General features: G+C 42.5%; 7 protein-coding genes across 7 annotated transcripts; 5 read left to right on the top strand and 2 right to left on the bottom strand.

Annotated features, from left to right (window-relative positions):
- The first annotated feature begins 2,993 nt into the window (after positions 1-2,993).
- Positions 2,994-6,157, top strand: LOC6553032 (intraflagellar transport protein 56). The gene is made up of 5 exons (XM_001980058.3): positions 2,994-3,082; positions 3,144-3,308; positions 4,417-5,301; positions 5,355-5,815; positions 5,877-6,157. Exons 1-5 carry the CDS (start codon positions 3,080-3,082, stop codon positions 6,073-6,075), a joined length of 1,713 nt encoding a protein of 570 aa, XP_001980094.1. The 5' UTR covers positions 2,994-3,079; the 3' UTR covers positions 6,076-6,157.
- A 2,161-nt stretch (positions 6,158-8,318) lies between these two features.
- On the top strand, positions 8,319-9,771 carry LOC6553033. Its single transcript, XM_001980059.3, has one exon. The coding sequence runs from the start codon at positions 8,365-8,367 to the stop codon at positions 9,640-9,642; it is 1,278 nt and encodes a 425-aa protein (XP_001980095.2). The 5' UTR covers positions 8,319-8,364; the 3' UTR covers positions 9,643-9,771.
- A 5,270-nt stretch (positions 9,772-15,041) lies between these two features.
- Positions 15,042-16,700, top strand: LOC6553101 (protein FAM114A2). The gene is made up of 2 exons (XM_001980060.3): positions 15,042-16,127; positions 16,185-16,700. The coding sequence occupies exons 1-2, from the start codon at positions 15,112-15,114 to the stop codon at positions 16,570-16,572; spliced, it is 1,404 nt and encodes a 467-aa protein (XP_001980096.1). The 5' UTR covers positions 15,042-15,111; the 3' UTR covers positions 16,573-16,700.
- A 91-nt stretch (positions 16,701-16,791) lies between these two features.
- On the top strand, positions 16,792-17,895 carry LOC6553102 (uroporphyrinogen-III synthase). Its single transcript, XM_001980061.3, has one exon. The coding sequence runs from the start codon at positions 16,957-16,959 to the stop codon at positions 17,716-17,718; it is 762 nt and encodes a 253-aa protein (XP_001980097.1). The 5' UTR covers positions 16,792-16,956; the 3' UTR covers positions 17,719-17,895.
- Positions 17,896-17,961: 66 nt separating this feature from the next.
- LOC6553103 (putative leucine-rich repeat-containing protein DDB_G0290503) lies at positions 17,962-21,048 on the bottom strand. The gene is made up of 9 exons (XM_001980062.2): positions 20,863-21,048; positions 20,280-20,803; positions 20,011-20,224; positions 19,760-19,942; positions 19,316-19,708; positions 18,738-19,250; positions 18,598-18,672; positions 18,295-18,531; positions 17,962-18,235 (listed from the first exon to the last, which is right to left on the bottom strand). The coding sequence occupies exons 2-9, from the start codon at positions 20,771-20,773 to the stop codon at positions 18,134-18,136; spliced, it is 2,211 nt and encodes a 736-aa protein (XP_001980098.1). The 5' UTR covers positions 20,774-20,803; positions 20,863-21,048; the 3' UTR covers positions 17,962-18,133.
- Positions 21,026-21,532, top strand: LOC26526099 (acylphosphatase-2). Its single transcript, XM_015154956.2, has 2 exons — positions 21,026-21,144; positions 21,203-21,532. The coding sequence occupies exons 1-2, from the start codon at positions 21,065-21,067 to the stop codon at positions 21,315-21,317; spliced, it is 195 nt and encodes a 64-aa protein (XP_015010442.1). The 5' UTR covers positions 21,026-21,064; the 3' UTR covers positions 21,318-21,532.
- Positions 21,533-22,207: 675 nt separating this feature from the next.
- Positions 22,208-25,202, bottom strand: LOC6553104 (putative leucine-rich repeat-containing protein DDB_G0290503). The gene is made up of 9 exons (XM_026983747.1): positions 25,118-25,202; positions 24,535-25,058; positions 24,257-24,479; positions 24,006-24,188; positions 23,562-23,954; positions 22,984-23,496; positions 22,844-22,918; positions 22,541-22,777; positions 22,208-22,481 (listed from the first exon to the last, which is right to left on the bottom strand). Exons 2-9 carry the CDS (start codon positions 25,026-25,028, stop codon positions 22,380-22,382), a joined length of 2,220 nt encoding a protein of 739 aa, XP_026839548.1. The 5' UTR covers positions 25,029-25,058; positions 25,118-25,202; the 3' UTR covers positions 22,208-22,379.
- Positions 25,203-25,235: the final 33 nt, after the last annotated feature.

Raw genomic sequence — 25,235 nt, 5'->3', positions numbered from 1 at the left:
TTTTTGATAATTTAGAGCGTTTTGCGCTCTACCCTGGTCTAACTTTTGTTTGAACTCGCTGTATGTTGCTTGGTTATTTTCAACCCTTTTTGAGTTATTACTTGCATAATTATTTTGATTTTGATTTTGCTGTGTTTGAATATAATAAGGTTTTGTACCTTGGTCATTATTATTTCCCTTGTTCTTTTGAGATTCATTATATTTACTACTGCTTTGTGATGTAGATGGACTGTTTGATTTAGTTTTAACTTTTTCTGTATTTGATACAATTGTATCGTAAAGGCCTTCCCTTTGCGCTACTTGTCTTAATAATGTTGTTGTTGTAATATCGTATCTTGCTAAAGTCATGAACATTCTGTCTGGAATTCTTTTATAAATTACATCTTTTATAGTATTAGCCATTGCGGCGGTATAAAGAGTTGTATTTGTATAATTATTTTCTAGTGATAATTTACTTGAAATTTCGAACATCTTATTTTCTAGTTCTTCTACAAACTTACGAATACTACCACTCCAGTATGTGTTGTAAAGTCTTCTTAGCAGCTCTTCGTATGGGATTTGGGTTTTGAATTCATCAATGAGGACTGATCGCAGTTCAGCCCAGGTGTTGCACTGTTGTAGCTGGGACACTTCTTGTGCGTGACGGGACAGCTGCATCTCGATGGCACTGTAGAGTACACTATGTTGCCTCTTGTCTGTTGTCGGGTATAGGGACATCACGAAGTCCACACGTCTCACAAATGATGCCAGTTCTCTTGTGGAACCGTCAAATGTTGGGATGTGGCGAATCTGGCCCAAAGCCTGATTCAAATGTAGCTCGGATAGAATCATAATTTGTTCACTGGGTTGTGCCATGTTGTTGGCTATTGTTGATTTTTGCTTTTGAATTTTATTTAATTTTAAGATTCACACACCTTCGTAGCGGTCCAATCAATGTTAGATGGGCTACACTGACCTGGTAACAGTCACACCTTTTATTTGTTTTGGTGGGTCACGCTTTAATGGTCACTTGCAGTTTTTAATTTGTATTAATAGTATCCAACATCGAGAGTTAGATAACTATTCACAAATATTTTGTCACATAGATTCTTTTGCGGATCTGCTTTGTGTAAACATGAAGCACAAACGAAACTTTGTTCGCCACGAGCTGCACTTTATTAATCTCGAACTAATTTATTAGCTCTAAGAGATTATGTTCACACGCGGATCCTACCGACTGCGCCAATTACAACTTCGCGGTTTGTTGGTTTATAAAAAAAATAATTTTTTATTCAATCAAAAACTTAAGCGAACGTCGGAGACAAATTCACGTCTTACACAATTGAAGTATGAATAAAATCTAAATCTAATTTGCAAAGCGAACGCTTAGCAAACCCTTGGCTGAGCTTATTTACTTCTTCATATTGAGCGTACATAGGCTCTCATTTATGTTAACGTTAATTAGGCGCTCTCTTGAGTGAATTGCGCATGGATACAGATCAGCCGAGTTTGAGCTACGTGGAAAGTTTTGACCCTTTAAGCTGTGTAAGCAGTTTTCACCCTTCTAGTGGGAATAACGAATAAGACTGCGGATGTTTATGTTAAATTGTTTACATCGGCCGAATTTGTTATTGTCACCGAGAAGTTGGGGTTCTTATGTGCTAAGGCATTCTTGGTTCTATGTTCTATTGTTGCTAAGTAAGAGAATATAATATATAAAGTGGCTGGTATATGTTGTAGATATATGTTGTGTGGTTGAGCATTACATATGTCACTATATATATGTAAACATATATACGTATATATACGAAATGCTACAACTTGAAAGTAAATTTGTTTGCCATACTGCTGGTGCTCGAACTTATGCTTTATCTTGTTTTATTGCACGCAACGAACAGATTGTTGTTCATCTCTGATACGCGTTTTATATTCAAATGGTTGGGGGGCCTTGGTTTTGGTTTTGGGACTTGGTATGCTGCACTTCTGGCTTAACTCATTGTGCTCCGATTTCTAGTAATTTCAGTTAGCACTTTGCGGCTTTGCACTTTATTCTTAAATCAATCTTTCCTCCGGTGAGGAAAGAAGCACAATTGTGAAGCAGTATTTAAAGTTTGCGAATACTTTGGACCGTTGTTATTTGCCACTTGTTTTTCCACTTGATAGCGTTCGAATTTGCACTGGAATAACACAATTCTACAGTCACGTCTATCACACGAAACACATGTGTTTGTGAGCCATTATGCAGTGTCAGCAGAGTTGAGTGAAAATACGAGAATTTCTAAAGTATAGCGCCCATGCCAAGGCGTTCGGATTGACGCATGCATTTCTCGCCGGAGGCTGCCTGCATATTTATGATTCGTGTGCGTCTTATAAATAAAGAAATTGCAAAATGAAAATGCAAATGCAAAAACATCACTTCCTGTGGAACTGTGTCAACAATGCGTGCCATAAGTCTGCCTCTGCTCACCCAGTTCCGAGCCACAATCTGACCAGAGTCGCCCAGTACTTCACGTCCGCCAGGTATGAAATCATTCTGCATGCTCTGAAACATTTTCATGTCTTGTCCATTATAGTCTTGTCCCAGGGAATACCCTAGGGCATCAAGCGATCACAAATTAACATACTGACAATGCAAAACAATATTTGAAAGGAGCAGCAGAAAGTGTGGCATGAAATCTTCTCTAACTCGTATTTATTACTGAATAATATTATATTTAAATAATATAATATATATTTAAAGGGTATGAGGCCGCACGCACCTGCTGACATCATCAGGAAATGTGAGGACGATATCCCGAGAATTAAGGGCGGCTGTTCCGGGCTATCAACAGTTGGCTCCAGCCCCCAGCTACAGTGGAGGGCGCGGATACGGATAGAATTGCACTCAAGGATCCAGAAGGGGCGCTTTCTGGGCGCAGTGAGGCGTGGTCGAACTGCTTTATCGACGCTATGTAGGTTGCCAAGCGACCGTAACCAAGCGTTCCCGGCCAAAACAGAAAACAGAAAACAGCAAACGCACAACACACTAAACCCAAACGCCGAGGAGCCAGCAAGGCGTAAGGAGCGCAAATCCCGAGGAAACGCACGGCTCTGTGAAAAAATGGTAAGAAATGTGCCTGGAAAGTGTTGTCAGATACTCGGGAGATACTTATGTCCCTGCCCAGATACTTTCGCGCGGAAAAACCGACTCGGCGAGCTCGAGGAACGCCAGCGGAGGACCTGGCAGTGGACTCGGCGTCGGCAGGCAGGCGAGGAAGACCCCGGCACCGGCCTCTCTCGAGGATTTCATCATCAAGCGGGACTACACGGGAGCCCGGGCTTTTCTGGAGGTGCGTAGGGATTACTTTCAGCGGACAATCGTTTCTGAATTTTCACAATTTGTTTTCATATACATGGCACCAACAGTAAAAGTAACTTCCGCATAATAACTTTGTTTTTTCTTTACTTTTATACATGATTTTTTCTTGATAATTCAAATAAACTAATTAGTCGTCATTAGTTAGCACTTTTTAGTGCTAATATAGTTGTTAGTTTAGCTTACAAAACACAATCGCATACGCAGTGTATATAGTCATTGGTTTATTTATTCAACTTATAAAGCAAGAGTGCACAATAAATTATTCAGCTTAATTCGCGTTTGTCGGAATTACCCAACGAAAATGAAGTTATCCAGAACGGGCTTCGAAGGTATATTCATCAAGAGGAACAGCAGGTGCATCTTCTGGGAATTGATCTTTGAAATTTTCACACAATTCCGCATCACTTATTTCATCAAGGCATTTTTGGAAGGACGGCGATAGAGGATCTGCCTTTCCTGCTATCAACGCGACTAAGAGAAACACAATCAGAGCAAAGAACTTCATGGTGGATATCACTATGCAATCTGACTATATGTCAGCTGCTTTTATACCAGTTTGGAAGACGTTGAAGTTGGCCTAGACTCGTTTTTGAATTACTTATAGATTAGTGACGCGTATAATTTTGCATCTCTTAGTCCGAATACATTAATCGATCGATAGCCAGCCATTGTATTCTGAACGACACTGTAACATTTGAGTCTGCTGAAGTTAAATCTGTGAATTAAAATATTGTGGTTCAAAGACATGTTAGCTTTGTTTATTCATAATTCATTTGTGCTACCACATAACACAGCATACTATTAGTTTTGTCTGAAAACAACTTGCTATGTTTGCCGAAATGGACCTGTTTTATATGTATATGCAGTTAGGCAAAACTTGTTTTTTAATTAGCTTATTTTTGCATTTATACATTGTGCTTTTATTAGTCACTATTAAAGCAGTGAAATCAACATGTGTACCTCCTAATACTGGTACTACAGCTAAAACCAAAGAAACATTCGCTACGGTATTTCTAAACTATTGCCTCGCTTAAAGAAAAATCGAATTGTAGAATATCCAAGCGGTGCATCCATTTCAGTTCGCCAACGATGTGGAGGACGAAGAGGAGGGTGCCCGTGGATCCAAGCAGAGTCAGGTGGATCAGTGGATTGCCTTTTGCAATTTCCATTTGGGTGATTACCAACAGGCACTGGCCCAGTACAAGGCCATACAGCAGGGTTCCTCCAGTCCGGATGGGAAATTGGATCTCAACGTGGCCGTGTGTATGTTCTACCTGGGCTTGTACGAGGAGGCCCAACAACTGATGGCCAATGCGGCTGACAACCCGCTGAAGCAGCGACTCCTCTTCCACTTGGCCCACAAGCTGGGCAGCGAGGAGGAGTGGAGCCAGCTGCAGGAGGAGCTGCAGGATTCCTCCAGCTTGGAGCAGCAACTCAGCCTGGCTTCGATGCACTACATGCGGGCCCATTACCAGGAGGCCATCGATGTGTACAAACGGGTGCTGGTGGACAACAAGGAATACCAGGCCATCAACGTGTACTTGGCCTTGTGTTTCTATAAGCTGGACTATTACGACATGTCCCAGGAGGTCCTGGACGTATATCTCAGTCAACATGGCGATAGCACTATAGCTATTAACCTGAAGGCTTGCAACCGATTTCGCTTGTTCAACGGTCGTGTGGCCGAGCAGGAAATCAAGAATATAGCGGATAATGGCACCTTTGGAGCGGATCTACTGCGGCACAACTTGGTCGTCTTCCGGAACGGCGAAGGAGCATTGAGAGTGCTGCCAGGACTGCTGAATATTATTCCTGAGGCTCGCTTGAACCTGGCCATATACTATCTCAAGCAGGGCGATGTCCAGGAAGCCCATGCTCTGATGAAGGAGCTACAGCCCACTTCGCCGCATGAGTACATACTCAAGGGAGTGGTGCACGCTGCTCTTGGCCAGCAGCTGGGATCGGTAAGGGCGCAGATAAGGATCCCACAGTTTATACCATACTTTGTATCTCTCAGAAGGAGCACATCAAGACGGCGCAGCAGAACCTGCATTTGGTGGGGAGTTCGGCAACTGAGTGCGACACCATACCTGGCCGCCAGAGTATGGCCTCCGCCTTTTTCCTCTACGAGCAATTCGAGGAGGTGCTGGTCTACATGAACTCCATTCGCAGCTACTTCGTGAACGACGACGTGTTCAACTATAACTTTGCCCAGGCCAAATGCGCCACAGGATACTACAAGGAGGCGGAGGAGTTGCTGATGCAGATCACCGACATGGACATCAAGAATCAGCACACCTACTGCATGGTCCTGGCCAAGTGCCACATACACTGCGGTCATCCGGAGTTGGCTTGGAACGTATTCATCACCAGGGATACGAACGCAGAGGCATTTATTCTGCTGCAGTTGATTGCCAATGAGTGCTACAGGTGTGCAGAGTTCTGGGTGGCAGCCAAGGCATTTGATATGCTCGAAAAGTAAGGCCAACATTCAAGTGGTATAATTATACCATTTTCAATTAATTTCATTTGCAAACAGACTCGACCCCAGTCCGGAGAACTGGGAGGGCAAAAGGGGCGCCTGCGCAGGAGTTTTGTTCGCCTTGTGTACCAAGGCACAAAGAGGTCGTCCTGGCGGAGGAATCTCAGAGGTCATCGGCTTACTACGCGACTCATCGAACTCGCAGGCTGAGGCCATGATTAAAACCATTCGGAAGCACATAAATAATTTTAAGTAAGCAAAACGAGCAAAATTAGATTTTGTTTATGATAAGCCAACTTTACGCACATAAGCACAATAAAAAGATACTTTTAAATCAAGTACTTGTAGGATAAGCTTACAACATTGTGGCCAATCGGTTTGGCAGCCAATCGGTTTCAATTCTAAAGTGAATTCACTTAAAAGTTGTGTCCTATTTCCATAATTAATGAAAATTTGGTAAGCCGCAACTAAAGCCAAAGAAAATGGATTTTGAGAGCTTAACTAAAAGTAGAAGAGCTTTCAAGAGGTGAAAAATGACACTAATTCATTGGCAATTGGCCTGGCAGCACTTCTCACATGATAACTGATTAATTTGCGGCATACACGAATATAATTTGTATCCGCAAAACAATTTGGTTAATTAATTGAAGAGCAATTTCATCAAGAAAATTGAGCCTGGCATTTCAAAAGTTATGCCAGTGCCAGTGCCACTGACAGCCACTGTCCACTTAATAAATCAGGCGCAACAACTTTCAAAAACTAATTGATAATTAATGAAATAAAATGCCGTCTTCATCTTTTGTTGCCAACGAAATTCCCAGCTCAATTTAATTCCCTTGAGAGGCAATTATGCCTGAAAAGTAGAGGAGGCTACTCCATCAACTCCCCACAGCCCCTATCCACACCGCTTTCTTTGCCTGCAGTTTGCTTTTGTTCAATTTGCTGGCCATTTCGCTCTGGTCCTGGAGTGGACACAGAAACAGGACCAGAGGCCCAGCAGCAAATAGGCGAAAAGCATAATTAATGCGATTAGCAAAATGCGAAAGTGTCACTGAAATAACAACAATACGGCAAGGATAATGGCAAAAAGAAAGCGAATCCGATATAGTTGGCAAGCTCAGAAATACCCTATCCTTTCAATATTAAATCATAAAAAGTTAGTAGTCTGCAAAGTGTTTGATGTAAAATACATCTAAATAATAGTGGCTTATTATGCAGCTAAGAAAAATTTGCAAAATTTTAAACTAACATAGCTGCTAGATTTGATTAGCGATTAAAATTATGATGTGTATTATAACATAAGTAAAAGTTATTATTTCAAGGTCTATGCTGTAGTTTTTATCACGTAATTGGTTGAATTGACGCAGTGAAATCCATGAACTTAAATGTAAGGATATGTTGCATAAGCAGAACATTGCCTTGAAAAATCCTCTAGATGCCCGTACTCCGCTCATTCGAGGTCAGGTCAGTGCAGGTCAGGGGGTCTTGACCCCGGTACCACTTAACGGGTTCGAGATGGCTCAGCAAACCAGCGGAAATGTGTCGCAGCCATTTTGCCTAATTGGCTTTGCTTTGCTACACCAATAAAAATTAGCCGAGAGATAAACCGGAAATGGCGCAGCATTGGGCTTAATATATAGATATGTTTATCTACAAATTTCGCCAGGGTTTTTGCTGCCTTGCCAACACTTTTGCTAATTAGTTGGGCAAATATTTAAGCAAGGGCTGAGTGGAAAACTTTAAGGCCAATGCGGCTGGCATTTTTCACCGATGAATTTTTGTTCTCAAAAACTTTTGGCTGCTTATAAATCAGCTGCTACCCCTGCCCGGCCCTTAGCTCTTAACAATTCCATTACAAAAATTAAAAGCAAATGCAAAGATAACTTTTTCCAACAAGCCTGGAAAAAACGGCAAAATGGCAAGAAAATAGTTATTAAATAATTCTTTGGCTCAATCGCTGAGCGAACTTTTTGCAGCACCTACAAATGAATGAAAAGAAAAACTCACCACCCAAAAAGTCACCCAGAAGTTGATCCTGATAAAGTTTTGTGTATATTTTTTAAACGTTCTCTGTTGGCTCTTTTTGTACTGTTATAAAAGAATTCATTTGTCTGATTATCGCACTAGTAGTTAAAAGAGTATTAGGTTTAACGATATATATTTGAAAAAGTTTTCAATAACTTTTCAGTTCCATCAAGCGCGCGTTTCGAATATTTTGCAGCGACCCCTTGTTAATCAATTTATTTATATATTATTTGTTTATTATTTATTCAATGCAATAGCTTTTACAGGCTTACATTTAACGAGTAAGTAAAATTCTCAGCCAAGGCTCAGGTTCAACAAGTCCAACTAATGGCTAATATATGCGCAGACTGGGCCAACCTCAAGGTTATCTGAATGATTAACGAGTTGGACTGATTTGGCAAGTAAAATAAACTTTCCAGACATTCGTAGAGAACCTGGCCACAGGCCAGGTTAGAAGTTAGAATGATCTAAAACATAAAGGAGGCTGTGTGAATAATGGCCAAACTGAAATTTCTAGCTTATGCCCACAACTAATCACAAAGTCAAATTGAACGTACAGCGTAGATATAAAATTGATACAGTATATATATATTTTGATTCCCTAAATTGGTCTAATACAAAATTCACAACTATGAGTTCGAATGGGAGAAAGCTGGAGGCTGCCTACGAGAAGTTGATAGAACAGAATATTAAAAGCCAGTTCGAGAAAAATGGCACAATGGCGGCTCTACGGAGCGAAATGCACGTGAAGATCCTTATGATGCTGCGTGGCCAGCTGAATATGTCCAAAATGCAGCCCCTTACCGGCGGAGCAACTGATGGAACCAATCCTTCGGAAGATCACACCCTGCTTAAGCTCATAAACCAGCTGGTTATGGAGTTCCTCGATTGGTTCGGCTACAAACACACCCTGGAAACATTTCGCCTGGAGACGGGTAAAACCGCGCCCAATCGCAGGGAAATGGAGCAAAGTCTTCTCATCTCACCCGAGTCGAAGGATTTTCCCCTGCTGGCTCAGCTGGTTATGCGCGATTGGAAGTCCACTATGCATGGAGCGGGTTCCGAGAAGGTGGTTCAGCTGCCGGATCCGGTCAAGGCCACTCCACAGCGGAGTCGAAAGTTAGTACAGGAGCTGAAAGCGATGCGACCCCAAAAGTCGCAAACTGAGCAGGGGAAACTAGTGCAATACAATCGAAAACTCATCGATCGAGCTAACGATCCCTACACAAAAGCCATCACACTCAGGAGCACTGCTACTCCACCGAGATCGTTGAAAACCGAGATGAGTAAGTCCTACGTGGATAGCTCTGAATCCGATGTTCTGGAATCTGATTACAGCGAGGAGGAGTCGGCGGATAGTGACGCGTATAAGGACATACCCGATAGACAGATCTTTATCGACGACTTGCCGCCAGAGGGGAAATATGCCCCTAACCATGGCGAAGAAGGTCCCTTTGTTGCCCAGCAAAACCAGAACCAGAACCAGAACCAGAACCAGAACGATGGTCAGCTTCAGCCGGGTGAAGGCGAGCTGTTCACCGACCATATCCCGAGCACATCAAATAGGCCAAGAGCACGGAGTATATCAAGAAAACCACAAATTGCAAGTTCCGACTCGGAGGATGAGCCTTCGATCAGCGGAAGGAATTGGAATTCCCCGCGAAGAGTGCAACTGCGGAGCAAGAACACCCTAAAGTCTGAAGAGGAACCTGTTCCGGCAGCGAGGAAACCCTACTGTCCAGATACCCACATAGGAGAAGTCGATTTGGACAGCGATTACAGCTCGGACGAAGACTGATCAAATTTTCCATGTGCATTTGCAGATTCCTTGTAAGATTTGATATGCTGCAAATTTTTTATTAATAAAGGAGAATTGGATCAGGGGCAGCTCATTATGGCACCTCTGTTAGAGCTTCAGCCACAAGAATTTACTGGCCGGCCTTTCAATTAATGACTGCTGGAGTTTCCAGCAGGAAACTGGTTTTCTATTTAATATTCGAAGCACAAACCAAGAGGTTAACAAATAGTTAACTCGCCCTCCGGGCAACGGGGTTACGGTTAGGGAAAGAGCAAAAGGGCCATCAATGGGGGAACTGGGTCCATTGTGCTACATCATTATAATTGAAATCAATATCCCCCAGACGATGGCTCGCCCATGGAAATGAGGGAAGTGCAGGGCACGCGAAACGGATGCCGCCTGTCAATTCGATTGCATTAAAATGGCGTGCGAGTCTTAACACCATTAATTACAACGGCAATGAGTCAATATTATGACAGTTGCAACTGTGACCTCGACAACAAAGCGAGCGCGGAGGTGGCCGAAACCAGCGCAAGCCGATGACATCCTCAATCAATTAATTAGGCCTACTGGGAATGTCGACGGAGGTCTCTGACCCTCTTAAGCATTCCGCTGCGATTGATTGACTTTATGCAGATGGTGAAGGCATTCAAGCTCCCCACACTCAAAAAGATGAACGGGTTCGAAACAAAGAGCAAAGGTTTCGGGATGAGCAGCAGAAGTATCCACGATGTAATAACTGATGTTTTTGGTTATTATACTGGCTCCAATCGAGGATATCACATCCTTCAACTTGCTCCACTCCACCAGTGCGCTGTGAACGATGGCCAACTGGTGCATAGATACATAGATACATAGGCACATAGATGTCCATGGACCATGTCCACATGGACCATATCAATAACCCGCTCGGAGCGTACGAAAAATGCAATTTTAATTAGCCAGACGTGCGACAAACGCACGTAGAACGCATAACCGCAAGATGGTGCTGCAATTAGGCGAACCCATCCGAATCCGAAACAGAATCCGAATCGGAATCGGAATCGGAATCCGAGTACGAGTACGCGTACGAATCCGGAGCAGGAGCTGGTCCCCGGGCTACCCAGTCTTCCCAGTCACTCAGTCATCGGCTACGTGCTGCTCCGCCAAACAAAATTATGTGGCCAAATGTTCGCGAGATGGGGAAGGGGAAGTCGGGTTGGTTTGGGTGGCTATGGCCAAATTACTTTATCGATTTGCCTGCTACTCGTACTTTGTACAATTCGGCTTGTTGCATACATTACCCGCCCAATGAGCCCACGTGGGTGGACATGGATGTGAATATGGATGGTGGCAGTGGAAGTGGAAGTGGAAGTGGAAGGATTAAGGGCTTGTGGGTCCAGAGGGGAGCCCGTTGGATGACCACGCTAACGAGCCTCATTAGTGGCATGCGTGGCATCATTCTGTTCTTCTCGTTGACATTTGCAAACCGCGTGGTACGTGATTTCTTATGCGATTCCAGGCAGTAATGATTATCCGACGAAATATTGGAGAACAATTCAAGAGGGGGAAGAAAGAAGTCATTTTAAGTGTGTGGTAAAGCTTGATAGTTACAATTAAAAAACTTCCAAAACCAAAGAACTATATATTGACCTTAACTCAGTGACTTTAACTCAGTGACTAAGGCTGAAATTGTAATTTATTCATATGTAAAGGGATATCTTCCAAGCCATAGAATATAAATTGCCTCTGTCTGATTGGCTCACTTGGCGTATGTGTGATATTTCAGTGGTCAGTTATCTGGTCTTAGCTCCGGCAGAACTGCCCAATGATGTGCGGTTTTATTCGAGGTCAAAGGACGAGGGCTTATGAAAATATGTTCGGTTCGCCCACATTGTTTACAGCAATTTTATTGTGGCCAAGTTTCGACTATCATCTTGTGGCTACTTCCTCACTCGACACATGAACACATATAAATGTTTAAACCGAACTGCCACGTCCACACAAGCAGTCACTGGGGGCGGGAGCGGAGGTCAGTTGAACTTTTGTGAGCTCAACGCTGATGAGTTGACGAGAACCGAAGGAAACCCAATATCAAGGACATGGGCGATCGCCGAAAACTTAATGACACTTGAAGTGAGACAACACACAATGTGCACGTACAGTGTGCGACATAACGACCTGGTTGCAGTGGAGCGGAAACGCATTTTAGTGATTTTTAATGCGAAAGCAATTTGAAAAGTTTCCTTTAGCCAAAAAAGTTCTAACGATAAGGAGGCATGTCGCATTTCTGCGGCTGTTGGTGTTTTGGCTTTCCAAATGATGCGCGTGTTGCTTAGCAGACTGATGTTTTAATAAAACAATTTTCCTGATATATATATCGAATAGTATGAGGATTTAATACTCTTAGTAGCACCTAGCTAGTAGGTGTTTCAAAGATGAAAGGTCTTGGGCAACTTAATTGCGACCTTTGAATTGCCCTGACGTTCGTAATTCACTTAACCACTATTTCCACAAACTGGAACCGAGTCGACTGAAAGTAAGGAGCTTAGTGCCCCAGTAAACACATATTAATACCTTTCGGCAGGTGTGATTTCCCACAACCCAATTTGCGCAGATCATACATCGCTGTATTGGCAATGGTGCCTGATTTTGTGGGGATTATCTAAACAAGGCTTGGCTATCAATTGCGAGTGCAATTGCTGCGATTAACGTTTTGGTCTGTAAAGTCCTCTGGCAGTTTATTTTCGACGACTGTCTATTAAGTTTTCCATTACAGCAGATAGCGATCAGGACACGCCTCCTCGGCAGGCAGTGCGTCCCTGCCCCATGTGGCACATGGGCACATGGGCACATATGGGGTAACTTCAAACGTAAATCGAATGAAAGGCCCAAAGTGAAAGCCAAAGACGTCAAGCCTTCCATGTTCCCAGTGCCTGAAATGTGTGCGTGAAGGTCCTGGCAAATGCAGTCGAAGTGTGTGAGGGTATGAGTGTGAGTGCCATGACAACAATGGCATTTTGATACTTTTGTATGAGATTTAATGAAATTTGAATCCTTTTGTTGAGTGGAATGACAACGGCAAGGAAGCTGTTCTAGATGCCAAAGGAGAAAATGGGAAAAGTGGCAGGAAGCAGGTCGAAGGACGTAGGACGAAGGACGAAAGACGAGCGAACAAGAAGCATTCGCCTGTGGGCAAGTTTCGTGCGAGTACACTGCAAAAACAATAAAGCCGTGTTTGTTTCGGTGATTTTAATAAAAAGTAGTAATTTATAACAAATGAAGCTGCAATTAAATTTAGGTGTCGAGGATAAAAACACTCTAAAGGTACTTTTCACTCATGCAACGCATTCATTTCTCCCAGCGCATTCAGTGTTCATGTAGTTAAAGTATCTGCGTGGGGTCTTCGTATTTATAAGTATAGATAAATGTGTACGTTTTGGGTGTCTTACAACAATAGTAAAACAATCTTCTTAATGCACACTTTGGCCTAAAGGAATTTTTCCACTCGTAAAGCGATACTTGTAGGGCAGAGATATGTGTTCCGGGTACGGGTCCGGATTCCATCACCAGCCCGCCCCTTCAGCAGCCTCAGCAGCCTCATCAGCATCGTCAATTTGGCATTGGAGATACGAGTGTAGATACGTGCACATGTGCGTGTATTCATAGATATATTGACAGAGAAACATGTTAATAAACATCTGGAAGTTTGGTTTATTGTCATCGGCACAGCTCCTCACAAAGCGACATCAAGTCGATGGAAATAAATTTGAAGAGACACTGAGGCGTAGACACTGAGACAATATGCTCGAGGGAACTTGCCGAAAGGGTTCTCTTGTTTGTCCGGGGCTCCGGCGGAGGTATCAATAACATTGTTGTCCTGGGAAGTAGTGGATGGGGATGTGGGAGCCACAACATAGTAGCTCCTCTCCAGATATTAGTTCCATGGCGAAGATGTCGCCTGGCAGCCAACGATGATGTGAGTGTGGCCCATCAATTTCGTCAACTGCGGGGGCTCCAGACAACCTGGCCCACTTTTCTGCCCATTCTTGTTTGCCCATGGTTTAAACCAATTTTCTAGTTTAATTCTGTGTTGCCAATACATTGTATGGGTGTATTTTGGTTTACAGCACGGCTTGCCAAACATTCTTTTTGTACGTCACGTAGGGTAAATGATTTAACCAAAAGGATGTTGCCAAGGGCAGGATCAAAGGCCAGGTGCAAAGCTCCATGTGGTGTGGGTACATATAGTTTTTAGTTTAGAGTGGTGTAACGAACACCACCTAATGCATCTAAAAGTGTGCTCGTAAAATTATGGAAATATGTTTATTTATTTGAATTTTACTCTACCCTCTGATCCAGACAACTGACAATACACATTTGTCTCCACTCCCGCACATGTTCGCCTATCTGCTGGCAAATTTACATTTAATTTTTGGCCAGACCAGACACAGAACATGCAATTACTAGTCCCAAGAAAGGCGGTCTGGGTGCGCCGCTTTAAGGCAAGTTGGCTGGGAAAGGTGTCTTAGTTCTTAACTGACATTTTAGCGGTTTTGGCTTGTGCGGCAGGGAACCTTACTACCTTCTTTTAGGATTTTAATTAAAAAATTACTCATATCACCGGAGAGATGGAGATGGAGATAGAGCTAACCCAGTTTTCTTGCCGTTTTTGCGTAAGATAAATTTGCCCGCTTGACGAAATATTCGTGTGGTTGCTTCATTCGGGGAAAGTCTGTGGCAGCGGCTGCCTAAAATTGTGCTGCAAGTTTATGAAAATTCCTTGTTTATGGAAAAGGTGGGTGTGTGTGTGTGAAAGTGGTGTTGGCTTGTTAATTTTGCGCTGCTCCAGCGTGGCTGTCAAATTTATATGCTGGTAAGCTTAGCTAGCAAAACTTTTCGGTTTTTGGGCTGATGAACGAGCATTTGCAGGCGTGCATGTGTGATTTTCTAATTTATGAGCCCAGTTAGAATTGGCACAATGTTGGCAAGCCAGCAAGTTCGCCAAAATCACTTTCAAATTAAGCAGAACTCTGGCGATTCTGTTAAAAAAATAGCAATGCAGTATTAAATAAGGAATAATATATACTCCTCCTCCTTCCGAGACTCCAAGACTTTTCTAGACTCCCATAGACGCTTTTAGATCCTTAAGATGCTTATTAATTTGATTTGAAGCAAGATTTTATTCGAGGGTAAATATATCTCGCATTTATTCTGACAATGCTTTTTTCGATTTATATCATAATTATACTCCGAGGTGTTCAAATATATTCATATGGCATTCACAATTACGAATTTATAACTAAGATTAATTACTTGAATTCATTAAGTTCGAAAACAAACCTAAATCAGTTAACATTCAAATATGCGCGCCAAACAAGAGAGTGCAGCGAGTTGGCAGCCTGGTAAGTAACAGCTGTTAAGTCTGCAGTGAGTTGGCAGATCTCGCTCAAATCCTAAAAATCTACGTGGAGCACAAATAAACAAATAATGGCGAAAAATCCAAAAAATGAAGAGGACGGCGGTAACGACTGGGCCCAAAGTGACGAGGACGACAACTGGGACGACTGGGGCGACGACGAGGACAAGTTCGTTCATGTGGAGAAGGAGCCACAGCCAGAGGAGAAAGCAGAAAGCTCGAGCAGAAACGACGCAAAAGGCGCGGTGGAAAATCAGGAAAAGCTGGAAAGAGTTTCTGCTCCAGCAGCAGTACCCGCCTCATCCTCGTCCTGGGGTTTGTGGGGCGGAAAACTTAGTTCCGTGCTGAGCACCGCCACGGAGGGATTGGGCACGATAACCACCCAAGTCAACCAGGGCCTTAATCAGATCATCGGAGTGCCCGATCCCGAGGAACTGGCGCGCATCAATGTAGCTGAAAAGGCAGAAAAGGCTGCTAAGGAGCCGCCACAGGATAGGGCTAAAAGTCCAGAGGAAGATGTTGACGATAAAAACGAATCCGCGGCCCCTTCTCGCTTGGATTTTGTCACCAGTCTGGGCTCCAAGGTCCTCAACACTGGACTAGATACACTCGAAGGCATTGGCAAGAAGACCATGACCATTCTGCAGGACAACGATCCCAAGCTGATGAACAAGAGGAAGCTGCTTGGCCTGGAGACCAACTCGCCCAATTTGAGTGCCGTATTGTTGGAGGCGAAGAAGGATGCCGACCAAATGGAGCAATCTCTGCAGCAGCTGCAGCTGGAAAGGCAGAAGGCCCAGCTGCAATTCGAAGTCCTCTTCGAGCATTACTGTGGCCTGGTGCATTTCGAGGCCCTGGAGATCCTCTCCAAGGAGTCGCGTCTCAAGCTGGACACCCTTCTCGATGCCGTCAGTGGTAAAGCCCTCGCCGAATTGCAGGAAACGATAAACGAGGTGAAGGAACTCCTCGAACTGGAGGATCTGGAAGTGGAGAGTGAAGGTGACTACGAGGCGGAAGAGCTGAGCGAGCGGCTGGCTGCCACGATCAAGGATGCAGAGCTGGGCATTCAGTTTGACGACATAGCCAAGTGAGTAGACCGCAATTGAAAGTATTTGAACTCAGTAAGTCCAATTCTTTTGTGCAGACACTGGACGCAGTCGCTCAGCTGGTTGACTTCGGAGGATGCCACTGCCGCCGATCTGGAGCAAGCTTATGCGAAAAGCATCCACGCCCTGAGCGAAGCCTGCGCCCTCCAGATGTGTAAGCTGCACAAGATCGCCGAGCTGTTGCTAGTGAAGCCACATCATAGCACCGCCAACGAAGTGGACGGCGTCGTTAATCTCTGCCAGCAGTTCAATGGACACCTCCAGGGACTTAGCCACCGCTTCGCCGCCGTTCTAAGTGGCAAATCAGAAGCGGAGGAATCTAAAGCCCGGGTCAGCACATTCTTTTCCGAGATGCTATCTGCCGTGCAGTTTATCGAGAAAGCCTACAAGCTATTTACACCCATTCTCCAGATGGGAGCTGTCTAAACGGATTTATATTTAATTGTTGTACTTTCTACTTTTACTATTGCTTGGTTATTGTCGTACACTCACCTGTTTTCCATATAAATGTACAAAATTATAAATGATTGCGCTTCAAATGCTTGTGATAACATTCCCGAAAGTATTGACAAATTTTTTCAAAGTGCAACTGGAACTTTGGTAGCTGCACTCGTGTTTGGTTTGATTTTCTGGTTGGCTTAAATTTGAAGAACAGTTTTTTGAAGCCCGACTCTCGATAGGCGCGGCAATAATTCTCAGACATTATCTATTCTATTCCGTTACTATTCGAACAATCTATAAATCAAACGCAAAACACAGATATCAAATTGTCCATTCGTTTCTTAAATCCAGCAAAATTTAGTTAGAACCATGGGAGATCGCAACAAGCGACCGGTTATTCTGCTAAAAGTTCCGTCCTCCGATGATTACTATGGTTCGGCCTTGCGCAGCCATAATCTGGATCCCATCTTTATTACTCCATCGCACTTCGTGTTCAAGAACCTTAAGCAATTGCAGGCCAAGCTGCTTGAGCCTCACAAGTACGCCGGCATTATCTTTGCGTCCCCTCGCTGTGTCCAGGCTGTGAACGAGGCACTGGGAAAGACGCCACTTCCAAGTTGCTGGCGGGCGTTGCACAATTACTCCTTGGGAAAGAACACTCACAGCGCCGCTTGGCTTACATTCCAGAATCTTTCGACCCTGGGCGACCACGCCGTGAATGCGAATAATCTGTGCGATCTGATCGTGGAGACCTTTGGGCCCAAGAGGGATCTTCCGCTACTTATGCCCTGTGGCAATGGCGTGGGTCAGACGCTGCGTCTCCGTTTGGTCGCCCAGGGATTCCGGGTGGACGCCTGCGAAGTGTACGAGAGTCGGTCTCATCCGGATTTCGTCAATCAGATGCGGCACGCCCTCAAGTTCAAGCGAATGGAAACGATTGTGTTCTTTGGACCCTCCAGTGTCCGCAGTTCCTTGGAGTTCTTTGGGAATTACAACGTTTCGCTGAAGGATCGCAAGCTGATAGCCGTGGGAAGTGGCACCAGGAAGGCAATGGAGGAATCTGGCATGCAAGCGAACGGAGTCGTAGATGCTGCTGATGTGGACCACCTGATAAATATCATCAAAACTTAGTTTAGTAACGATCATTTTACGTTTTGTTTTTACCCGTTTTTACTTTTGGTATGCTTTCAAAATTTGATTAGAGTCCTTCAAAGTAAGGACAAAAATGTGTTACTGATTAAATTGTTTTTATTGCGAAAACTATAACCAAATCGATTGAATAAATCGATTGATAATTTGGATAAGATACTTCATGGTATGAGTTTAAATGTAAGAATAAGATACAAATTAAATAACATAAATCATGTTCTTAAAAACAACTTGTCCAGTTCAAGTTTTTAAAGAAATACAGATGTGGAAATGATATCGAATGATCTGAATTCATTTCTAAACTCAATATTCTTCCATTTTACTTATGACGAAGAGTAAAGAAATGATAATGTTTTCTGTACGTTCGTAGTACTTATTAGTTATTAGTACGTATTAGTTATTTAGAAGTCTTCAACCTGTCGAACACATCCACTCCATTTCGTGGCTTGACGGACGCAGATAATTTAAGACGTTTGCCGCTTAAATGTTCGCTTAAGATCTGTAACAAAAGGTTCAATGATTTAACGGTGACTAATTAACGAAATAACGAATACTCACTGGCATGTCATCTCCGCTATCAAAGTCTGACGCATATGTGGTAAATTTTTGACGGCGAGCATTACGCTTTTTGGCAGCGCTTGGCAATACGTCTGCTGCATTCGGTTGCACCTTATTCTGGATGCTTTGAGTTTTGGTCTGCCCTTGGGAATCCATGAGCTGCTTAATCATGGTTACTGGTTGGTCGATTACGCTATTAATGCGTTTCATTTTAAATTGAAGCACGGCCATTTCATTCTGTTGGGCATATTCAAATACATATATGAAGTAGGATAAAAAATATATTCAGTCTAGTAGACTTACGTTCTTTCCGCGCTCGAGTTCAATAATTTCAGTTTCCTTTCTTTGAATTTCTAGCTCCAATTCGGATACCTTTTTCTGTATAGGAAAAATATATTATTTTGTAGAATACAAAACAAGGAACGAGAATACTTAAGTCTTACCATAAGGTTATCTTTCTGGGACGTTAATTCCTGGCTAAATTGCACTTTGGCTCTGGATAATTCATTCGCCATTTCCTTCTTTTTAGCCTGAAGATTGGTAACAGTGTTGTTTAGCCTATCATGATCTCTTATCAAATCTTCCAATTTCTCCTGCTGAGCCTTAAAAGCTATATTTCTTTCCTCGAGTTCAGATTTGAGTTTTTTTATTTCAGCAGCACTGCGCATATTTTCGCGCTCAACTTCAGTTGCCTTTATCTGCATTTGATTAGCCAGCTGCTCCTGTTGTCTTTTAAGTTCTTTTTCGAAGCCGAGGGTTTTTTCATTAAGTTCATTACCAAGACGCTTTATTAGTTCCTCCTGATTGCTCCGGTGGGACACCATTTCACTAAGTTTTTCCTGGAGCTGGGAGACCTGTCGAAAGGCTTCATTGTGTTGTTCCTCACTGTTGCTCTTAAGCTGTGTAAAATCCACTGACGCTTTGTCCAACAGCCCTTTCAACTCGTGAACAACAATCTGTCAATATGAATTATTAGTCCAGACACGAAAAAAAAGATCAGTTTAATGGGTTTTGAACCTACCTCGTAGGCCTCAGCTTGCTCTTTAATTTCCTGAGAGTGCTTTAGCTTCGATTCAGTCAGTTCATTGAGATAACTTTCGTTTATATCGACTAGTTCGTTCAACCTCTCCGTCATTTGAGTCAGTTCATTACTCAGGGAAACATGTCGACTTTCCTTTTCCTCAATGAGAGTTTTAGACGTGTTTATTTGATTCCGAAGAAGTTCAAGTTCCTTCGTGGTTTGGTCAGTCAATCGTTGCTGCTCCACAAATCGTAATTCACTGGCTTCTAAATCACTTTGCAGTTTCGACAAAACTTTGTTGGCTTCTATTGGCATCTGCTCAATGCGCTCTGCAAGCTCGGTGCAGGCAAGAATCATTGCATTTAAGTCGGTGCTTAGTTGTAAGATGTTTGCCTGTGGAGAAAATAATGTTAGTAATCCTATAAGTAAACCCGTGTAACCCACCTCGAAATTTTCTTTTTGTGCAGAAATATCTTCAAATTGCACGGTTAAGGCTTCGTACATCTGCTTGAATCCTGCAAGTTCCTGTTGAATCTTAGAGTTTGCCACTTCTGCCTGTTCCAAATCCGTCTTATAAGCAGTGCAAGTCCCAGCTAACTTGCGATTCGTTTGCTGCATATTATTCAGCTGCAACACGAGATACACATATTAGTTATTAGTGACGATTAGTTTCATCTAACCCATAAAGCCCTTACCTCTCGCCCCTGTACGGCAATTCGGGATTGTGCGTCTTTGAGCTCTGAATTTCTCTTCTCCATACACGCTTTAATGATTTCCAGCTCTTTGTCGTAGTATTTCTCGCAATGGATATACTTTTTGTTGATTTCCATGTACGCCTCTGCTTGCTCCTCCTGCTGCTTAAGAAAATATTTCTTCACTTGGATCAGCCGCATCTCCATATGTGACAACCTGAAAGAATGAGCGCACTACAGGTAGGAACTGTACTAGAGTTGCGAGGTCTTACTGTCCTTTAAGGGTGATATTTTCCGCTTTTTTCTTCAGCGAGTCCATGACGATGGCTCTCATTTTCTTGCTTACAACCAAGTCTTTCTTCTTGATATTCATGAGCGAGTCGTTGTACTGCTTTATAAAGCCTTGAAGTATTATTCCCGTATGGGGCGACAGCTTCTGGATATCTGCCCATAATTCTTCGCCGTATTCGGGAGACTTTTTGATATTTGTTTTGGAAGTCTCTTCGGTGGCAGCGGAAGTTTGGACTTTCTGGGTCTTTTCCGTAGCCTGAGGTATTTGCGCTTCAGTTTTTGATGTCTCAACTTCAGAAGCCACTTGCGGAGCGCTTTTTATTGAGGGTTTTTCGTTTGATTTTTCCGAATGGTCATTTTCTCGCATATTTTGGATCTGACTGCTCTTTTCTAGAGCGACTGTATCTGATTTTGGCGCTTTTGAATGAACCGCGTCCGCTATCGGTGATCCAGGCCTTTTATTTGCGCCCGTCATTTTGTCAGCTAAGCAGTTCAATTAGCGCAACTAATTTATAAAAGAAGAGTATAGTTACTCGTATGTTACTAAGGTTTTAATTAGTTTACCTATATTTTTGCAAATTTTGGCAAGCGCGTCCTGCGTTAAAAAGAAACGGTAAACTTGAGCTGGAGATGAGCTGAGCATCTGCGATATATCGATGTTCACAAGTGGTGTGTGTACTCGCTAAATACTAATATCTACTGAACGGCCCTGGTTGTGTGTTCGCGCCCTGGCTTCGGAAACTATGACCAGTCTGGTGCTGGTGCTATGACTGGCTGGTGCATGAATACCTGGGATGAGACCGTCAAGGGGCTACTGGAGGCTCCTCTAGCGGAGCTAAACGAAATGTAGTTACCACCGGTCTCCATCAATTCAATCTTTTGACCTTCGCCCACTAATTTGAAGGAAACACTGGCTGCAGACCAAAGGAAGTCCCAGCTCTAAGATCTCCAAAGCGGAATTTTCGCCAGCCCAGGAAATCGAGGGCTATACGTTCACTTCCTTCGCTATAAAACGTTAAACGCAAATTGTTAGCTCGTTCGCCATAAATATTTATTTTAAAAGACATCCATGTATTCGCGAAACAAAATCAAAATAAAATACCAGGGCTGCAGCGAGAGCTTCATAATTATCGACTTACTTGATAGTGTGTTATCGATAGTGTGGAAATTAAAAATGTTACGTCTCGCAAAATTTAGCATAAAAATAATAAATTATTTATAATTATAAAGAAAACAAGGTAGAATTCTATAGTCGAGTACCCCGACTATCATATACCCGTTACTCACCTCGTGGAAGTTCAAACGAGAAATTTTAAAATTTTCTGGAATATCGGTAGAAAAAATCATAAAATAATCTATAGAAATTTACGATATGTATTTTCAAAAATGAAAATAAAAACACATTTTTCAACAGTGTGTGGGCGTTGGAGTGGGCGTGGCAAAAAGTTTGACAAATCTATAAAAATTTACAAGATATATTCAAAAACGAACAAATATCTGGATATCCTTGGAGTTCTTTGGGAATTACAACGTTTCGCTGAAGGATCGCAAGCTGATAGCCATGGGAAGTGGCACCAGGAAGGCAATGGAGGAATCTGGCATGCAAGCGAACGGAGTCGTAGATGCTGCTGATGTGGACCACCTGATAAATATCATCGAAACATAGTTTAGTAACGATCATTTTACGTTTTGTTTTTACCCGTTTTTACTTTTGGTATGCTTTCAAAATTTGTTTAGAGTCCTTCAAAGTAAGGACAAAAATGTGTTACTGATTAAATTGTTTTTATTGCGAAAACTATAACCAAATCGATTGAATAAATCGATTGATAATTTGGATAAGATACTTCATGGTATGAGTTTAAATGTAAGAATAAGATACAAATTAAATAACATAAATCATGTTCTTAAAAACAACTTGTCCAGTTCAAGTTTTTAAAGAAATACAGATGTGGAAATGATATCGAATGATCTGAATTCATTTCTAAACTCAATATTCTTCCATTTTACTTATGACGAAGAGTAAAGAAATGATAAAGTTTTCTGTACGTTCGTAGTACTTATTAGTTATTAGTACGTATTAGTTATTTAGAAGTCTTCAACCTGTCGAACACATCCACTCCATTTCGTGGCTTGACGGACGCAGATAATTTAAGACGTTTGCCGCTTAAATGTTCGCTTAAGATCTGTAACAAAAGGTTCAATGATTTAACGGTGACTAATTAACGAAATAACGAATACTCACTGGCATGTCATCTCCGCTATCAAAGTCTGACGCATATGTGGTAAATTTTTGACGGCGAGCATTACGCTTTTTGGCAGCGCTTGGCAATACGTCTGCTGCATTCGGTTGCACCTTATTCTGGATGCTTTGAGTTTTGGTCTGCCCTTGGGAATCCATGAGCTGCTTAATCATGGTTACTGGTTGGTCGATTACGCTATTAATGCGTTTCATTTTAAATTGAAGCACGGCCATTTCATTCTGTTGGGCATATTCAAATACATATATGAAGTAAGATAAAAAATATATACAGTCTAGTAGACTTACGTTCTTTCCGCGCTCGAGTTCAATAATTTCAGTTTCCTTTCTTTGAATTTCTAGCTCCAATTCGGATACCTTTTTCTGTATAGGAAAAATATATTATTTTGTAGAATACAAACCAAGGAACGAGAATACTTAAGTCTTACCATAAGGTTATCTTTCTGGGACGTTAATTCCTGGCTAAATTGCACTTTGGCTCTGGATAATTCATTCGCCATTTCCTTCTTTTTAGCCTGAAGATTGGTAACAGTGTTGTTTAGCCTATCATGATCTCTTATCAAATCTTCCAATTTCTCCTGCTGAGCCTTAAAAGCTATATTTCTTTCCTCGAGTTCAGATTTGAGTTTTTTTATTTCAGCAGCACTGCGCATATTTTCGCGCTCAACTTCAGTTGCCTTTATCTGCATTTGATTAGCCAGCTGCTCCTGTTGTCTTTTAAGTTCTTTTTCGAAGCCGAGGGTTTTTTCATTAAGTTCATTACCAAGACGCTTTATTAGTTCCTCCTGATTGCTCCGGTGGGACACCATTTCACTAAGTTTTTCCTGGAGCTGGGAGACCTGTCGAAAGGCTTCATTGTGTTGTTCCTCACTGTTGCTCTTAAGCTGTGTAAAATCCACTGACGCTTTGTCCAACAGCCCTTTCAACTCGTGAACAACAATCTGTCAATATGAATTATTAGTCCAGACACGAAAAAAAAGATCAGTTTAATGGGTTTTGAACCTACCTCGTAGGCCTCAGCTTGCTCTTTAATTTCCTGAGAGTGCTTTAGCTTCGATTCAGTCAGTTCATTGAGATAACTTTCGTTTATATCGACTAGTTCGTTCAACCTCTCCGTCATTTGAGTCAGTTCATTACTCAGGGAAACATGTCGACTTTCCTTTTCCTCAATGAGAGTTTTAGACGTGTTTATTTGATTCCGAAGAAGTTCAAGTTCCTTCGTGGTTTGGTCAGTCAATCGTTGCTGCTCCACAAATCGTAATTCACTGGCTTCTAAATCACTTTGCAGTTTCGACAAAACTTTGTTGGCTTCTATTGGCATCTGCTCAATGCGCTCTGCAAGCTCGGTGCAGGCAAGAATCTTTGCATTTAAGTCGGTGCTTAATTGTAAGATGTTTGCCTGTGGAGGAAATAATGTTAGTAATCCTATAAGTAAACCCGTGTAACCCACCTCGCAATTTTCTTTTTGTGCAGAAATATCTTCAAATTGCACGGTTAAGGCTTCGTACATCTGCTTGAATCCTGCAAGTTCCTGTTGAATCTTAGAGTTTGCCACTTCTGCCTGTTCCAAATCCGTCTTATAAGCAGTGCATGTCCCAGCTAACTGGCGATTCGTTTGTTGCATATTATTCAGCTGCAACACGAGATACACATATTAGTTATAAGTGACGATTAGTTTCATCTAACCCATAAAGCCCTTACCTCTCGCCCCTGTAGGGCAATTCGGGATTGTGCGTCTTTGAGCTCTGAATTTCTCTTCTCCATACACGCTTTAATGATTTCCAGCTCTGTGTCGTAGTATTTCTCGCAATGGACATACTTTTTGTTGATTTCCATGTACTTCTGCGCGTTCTCTGCGTACTTCTCCTGCTGCTTAAGAAGATCTTTCTTCACTTGGGTCAGCTGCATCTCCATATGTGACAACCTGAAAGAATGAGCGCACTACAGGTAGGAACTGTACTAGAGTTGCGAGGTCTTACTGTCCTTTAAGGGTGATATTTTCCGCTTTTTTCTTCAGCGAGTCCATGACGATGGCTCTCATTTTCTTGCTTACAACCAAGTCTTTCTTCTTGATATTCATGAGCGAGTCGTTGTACTGCTTTATAAAGCCTTGAAGTATTATTCCCATATGGGGCGACAGCTTCTGGATATCTGCCCATAATTCTTCGCCGTATTCGGGAGACTTTTTGATATTTGTTTTGGAAGTCTCTTCGGTGGCAGCGGAAGTTTGGACTTTCTGGGTCTTTTCCGTAGCCTGAGGTATTTGCGCTTCAGTTTTTGATGTCTCAACTTCAGAAGCCACTTGCGGAGCGCTTTTTATTGAGGGTTTTTCGTTTGATTTTTCCGAATGGTCATTTTCTCGCATATTTTGGATCTGACTGCTCTTTTCTAGAGCGACTGTACCTGATATTGGCGCTTTTGAATGAACCGCGTCCGCTATCGGTGATCCAGGCCTTTTCTTTGCGCCCGTCATTTTGCCAGCTAAGCAGTTCAATTAGCGCAACTAATTTATAAAAGAAGAGTATAGTTACTCGTATATTACTAAGGTTTTAATTAGTTTACCTAAATTTTTGCAAATTTTGGCAAGCGCGTCCTGCCTTGAAAAGAAACGGTAAACTTGAGCTGGAGATGAGCTGAGCATCTGCGATAGATCGATGTTCACAAGTGATGTGTGTACTCG

The sequence above is a fragment of the Drosophila erecta genome, unplaced genomic scaffold (genome assembly GCF_003286155.1).
Source record: "Drosophila erecta strain 14021-0224.00,06,07 unplaced genomic scaffold, DereRS2 tig00000000-arrow-pilon, whole genome shotgun sequence".
NCBI classification, from domain to species: domain Eukaryota; kingdom Metazoa; phylum Arthropoda; class Insecta; order Diptera; family Drosophilidae; genus Drosophila; species Drosophila erecta.
The sequence above is the reverse complement of the archived record's forward strand: the minus strand, read 5'-3'. Positions and strand labels throughout refer to the sequence as shown.